We start from the raw sequence: 4,853 nt of genomic DNA on the forward strand, positions 1-4,853 counted from the left end.
CTCCTGGCTGTTGCTCTGGGGTGTATGACCCGACCCGGCATCTTGTTTCCCTTCGCGGTCGCGCAAAATTCCTCCATGGGATGGAGCGGGGCTCCGGCCACGTCGCATCGCAAATCCCACTTGTTGCTTGGGTTTGCTGTCGGGCGGTCCATAACGGGAACTGCGGTTTTTATCGCGCCGTTCGTACGGACGACCACCGTCTCGGTCACGCGATTGCGAGCGGTAGCCTGAGTAATGGTTTCGTGGCTCGTGGCGGTCGCTTGATCGATCGCGTCTGTCGCGCCCTTGACTACGGCTTCGTTCGCGGTCGTCACGCTGTGGACGCACTTCGCGTTGTTCTTGTCGACTGTAATCATCCTTTCGGTGTTCATTCTTGTTCTTCGCTTCTTTGGCTTCATAGCCCGGCTTTTTACGTCCCGCGCCATATGTCGAGTAAAAACGCTGCTGCTCCTGCGCATGGTGCATTACCAATTCGCTCATGGATTCCCAAGTGAATTCCACCGGATGTCACGCCTTCTCCATGTCGAGGACGCATGCATCTCGGACAGGCTCTGGGTCCACCATTTCTAGCAGCCGTTTGAAGATCTTCTTCCGCATCTCGGGCTTCTTCAGATGTCCTTTCATCACGCGTGCTTCGATTCGTTCGTCGCAGTCCGCCAAGAATTTACACACGCGGCTGAGAACGTCGTCGTCCTTCATGTCCATGTGGATCCCGTGGAACAGCAGCGGGATGTCCGCTTCAACGCCGTTCTTGGGTTCGTCGACGATTATTCGTAGCTCTGTTTCGAGCACGGTTTCATCGAGTTCCTTGGGATCGCCTCGTAGCTTGCGCATGATCATGAACTGCTTCAACAATCTCTTGTCATCGAAACACTCCTTCCATCCTTCGCGGTACTTCCGCACTTCGAGGTTTCGACGCATGCATACGACCCGCAGGTCTTCTTCGTATGTCTCTCGGTCGAGCAGCCACTGACGTACTTGTTCCTGGCGGATGTCCTTCAACTTAGGAAAGCTGAGGACTGGGTCTGCACCCCCGTCGATTCGCTCCAGCGGTCGTTCGCGCGGTCCGTTGCTCATGCCTCTATGGGCGTCGTCGCTGCGGCCAAGACGCGGTCGGTCCTGCACTCTCTGGGACATCCTTGATGAGTGCTAGTCTAGATGCACTAAAGCATTCTTTGTCGCAACTGCGCCTCCGTGCAACTTCTCAACACAAACACAATGTTGGGGGAGCAGTGGACTCCCGGGCAAAGTTTGGTGGTGTATTGAGCAGTAGACTACGGGTATGTCCATCTTGGGAACGCAACAGGATGGACTACATAGTATCGATGCAGTAAAGTACAGAGACCACCGCCTAATTATCCGTGAAATGGGCGACCGTCAAGGCTTTGAACTACAAACGCTTTACTGTTACCTATCGAACTTCTTCAACTCATGCGAGCTGAGAACCATGCATAATCTCGTTCAGTGTTTGATACAAACCTTAAACTCTGTTAATGAAACATGTTGGTCACCTAATACATACATTAGGCCATTAAGTGCCCGCTGAGCGATATTAACTTTACAGCGTAATACTTCCAAGTATCAATGTCAATATCGCCTACTAGTGCGTAGTACAGTACTCGACGAACTCAGTGTCGATTCATTTGCGTTGTACTGGAACAGTACTATTAATAGTATTGCGTATTACTGGTACATCGTTGTTGTTCGAGGGGCACATTGGAAATGAAGAAAGAAGCGACGTCGTGCATGGGAATTGAACCCGAAACCTCCACGTTCAAAGTGAGGTATCTAAACCACTGCGCCAGTGGACTCATACTTTTATTAGCAACGTTACATATATTAATAACACAACACATCATATTCAGTACCGGCCTCTCCGCATCTATTTACATGTCCCACTTACTAGATACTCGTACTATTAATAGACTTTAGAGAAACTTGAACGTCGCCTTAACTGTAAACAATACCCATATGATTTGAAGTCGAATAGGCTTCCTCCTCATTGGCCATAATTCCCTCAGAAGGCACCGTGTCATAAACACATGATTGGAAAGCACATGCCACATGTCATTACACCACATTTTTAGTCGGCTACAAGTGAAAAATCCCAATAAGAGCAGGCAACACTGGTCCGAACGAAAAAAGTAATACTACTGTATATTCATGCGACAACTTGTATGTCACGATATGCGCAAGATGTATACATGCGACACTGGACATGTGGTACACCGGTACTATATAACAGTTGGTGTGCAGCAGTGCTCGTGCAGGTCGTACGTACCCTTAAATGCAAAAGCTATGGGTTCTACAACACTAAGTGTGAATGAAAATGTGCCGAATTTGAAGTCCCCTAGCCCACAAGTCCCACAAGTTTCATTTAATCATTCAGTACAGCTTGGTCATATCACAGTACGTCTTTCTGATAAAGGATAAAGAGTAGCTACTGTACCAGAACAACTGCCATTTTACAAAAAACTACATTCACTTGTCCGCATCAAGATCTCGGTGTCGTCGATGCCACCCAGTGCCGTACATTTTCTCAAGCGACAATTGGCAGAGTTTGAGGAGGTCATTTCGAGGTAGGGTATTCGGAGGTGCCCATATTGAATGAGGCAGCCAAGACGGCTTGAGTGACAGCTTGGTCCATTGCGGCGGCATGCCATTGAGAGATTCAGACACCAACTCACGTGCCCTCTATGTACAATTTCTATTTAATATAAACCACCATTCAAAGTGTTACCTTTACAAGGCTATCATGATCAAAAGACTCGCATGCGTTGTATGTACTACGAGCGCATCTCGGGTTCTTGTACGACGATGCAGCGGCATGCATGATCGTGCGTCCAGCTGCAGTGTGATCGACGTAGTTTTCGAACGACTTTGAAACATGGACACATGAATCTATCGGCTCTCTTGTATCCAAAATTGCAAGCTATAATTTGCTTTACTCGTTAAAAGTAGTATATAGTTATGTATGGATATGTGGTTATATTTTACCGCTGCAGTGTGACCACTTCTACTCGTGTACGTTCGTAGTGCCTGAAGCAATGCTCGACGGGCTCTCCCAATACATTGCGCATCCGCTACTGGTTTGCGCATGGGCATGGCGTGGACATTCCGTACTTGTTTTTGCAGTCGTCTAATCGACACGAGGATTGGGAGTCCGACTACCACGTGACGTGAGTGAACGTATAACCAGTTCAACGTACGCATATTCAAACTTCCTAAAGTTGTGGGTATACGCATGGCCTCCCACTCCTGAAACAATGCAGCGTACATGGCAGCAGCCTCTCCACGTTGGTTGAGCAGCCCCGTGGAAAATGCCAACTCTACGGGGAAAAATGCGTATAGTTCAGGCGTCAAGTGAACACTACGCACAATACCTTCCATCCCCTTAACGACCCCTGTGATATACACCCATCGGTATGTACACGGAGTATTTGCCGTGGCGTACTTAACTGCGGCGTCTTGGAAGCTCTTCGAATATCCAGCTTTTGCCATCCTACAGCAGTAGTTAGACTTGAATTTTGTTGAAGTTCCAACCTGGCTATAATGCATTGCTCAAGGTAATGACTTCTTGAATGCCTGCCGTCGCCGGGTAAGTCAACACCGGCCACCTTGGCCAAGTAACGACTGTCGTGTGAGCCGTCTGCACTCGCTCCCAAAAGGATGTACTCATGGGGATGACTGCACTCGAGTACAGCACTGCTCACACAAAATCTCACGGATGAATGTGGGCTAGCACTGTTGCCTGTAGCGTTTGCATCATCTCCGTCCACGGTTTCGCCGTTGAGGAGGCGGCTGATGTTCATGAGTACAATGGAAAATGACCTTCTTACTTTAGCAGCACCAATCAATATTGCGGCGATTGATTGGACAAAATGTATGCATTTATCGGATTCCTTGCAGTGACCTTTGGCGACAAAACGAATTCGATGCAGCGCTGTATAAGGTGCTGTGTACGTCATAACGGGGACACTCCTTGTGTAGTTCGAGATCGCACTGGCGGTAACAATCTCATGAACTCTACGGATGATCTAAAGCGAGATGTAAGGTGACGAACTGCAATCAAAACGCGCTCGACTGCGGTGTTTGGACGAGGGGGTGCGTTTCGATGTCGAGGCAATGGCAGCAACCCAACGACACCATGACGAATGGTTTGATGCGAACTTTATCGACCATAGACGTCGTGGTTCCTTCGGCCATTCCACTTCAGTCGCGGACACTTTTCGTGCCGTCCACGACACGTTTGAGCATGAGAATAAAGTCGCCCGCGAAGAACGCGACCCTAACTTCAACGACAACGTGGCAAGTAACGCCGACAACGTGGCAAGTAACGCCGACAACTTTGACGGAATGGATTACCAGACAGCCGACGACGACGGATTGAGCTCCGATAACATAACAGCGTACATCAGTGTGTTAACCAATTCGAGAAATTACTTCTCGCTTGTCCCCGGTAAGTGCACTCTAATTGAGATCCCCTTACGTAGCAAATAGGATACCTGTACCTACTCCCGTCGGCCAGTAACAACTTCAAGCAGTTGAAGTTTGGGGGGAAGGCTGTTCATGTGTTCTGGATCCTGCACACTTTTGCCGACATGACAACGTGCGAACTCTACTACTGCACGACATGCCGCGCCACGCGACGCTACATGTCGACACGAATGGTGTTTGCACAGGCTGCAACTTTCGAAAGCCGCAATGATTTCGAGCTACAATGTGGGGATTCGACCGAATGTATTCACGTTCGGTGAGTTTGTTATTACTACTGTATCGCATGTGAAGTTGTAATAGGTCAGTTCAGAGCCTTGTCGTCAACGAGCCAACGCCCGACGATGCTGACTTGGCAG

The 4,853-nt window shown here is 48.9% G+C and overlaps 2 protein-coding genes across 2 annotated transcripts in view; one reads left to right on the forward strand and one right to left on the reverse strand.

Annotated features, from left to right (window-relative positions):
* Window positions 1-507: 507 nt before the first annotated feature.
* H257_17646 (hypothetical protein) lies at window positions 508-1,137 on the reverse strand (the record flags this gene model as incomplete). Its single annotated transcript, XM_009846509.1, has 1 exon — window positions 508-1,137. One exon carries the CDS (start codon window positions 1,135-1,137, stop codon window positions 508-510), a length of 630 nt encoding a protein of 209 aa, XP_009844811.1.
* A 2,988-nt stretch (window positions 1,138-4,125) lies between these two features.
* Window positions 4,126-4,853, forward strand: part of H257_17647 (hypothetical protein) — a gene marked incomplete at both ends in the record, with an annotated part of 998 nt that continues 270 nt past the window's right edge. Inside the window, 2 exons of the mRNA XM_009846510.1 lie at window positions 4,126-4,459; window positions 4,501-4,748. Coding sequence (XP_009844812.1) covers window positions 4,126-4,459; window positions 4,501-4,748 — 582 coding nt within the window. The remainder of the gene's footprint in view (window positions 4,460-4,500; window positions 4,749-4,853) is intronic.

The sequence above is a fragment of the Aphanomyces astaci genome, assembly GCF_000520075.1.
Source record: "Aphanomyces astaci strain APO3 unplaced genomic scaffold supercont1.113, whole genome shotgun sequence".
NCBI lineage: Eukaryota > Oomycota > Saprolegniomycetes > Saprolegniales > Verrucalvaceae > Aphanomyces > Aphanomyces astaci.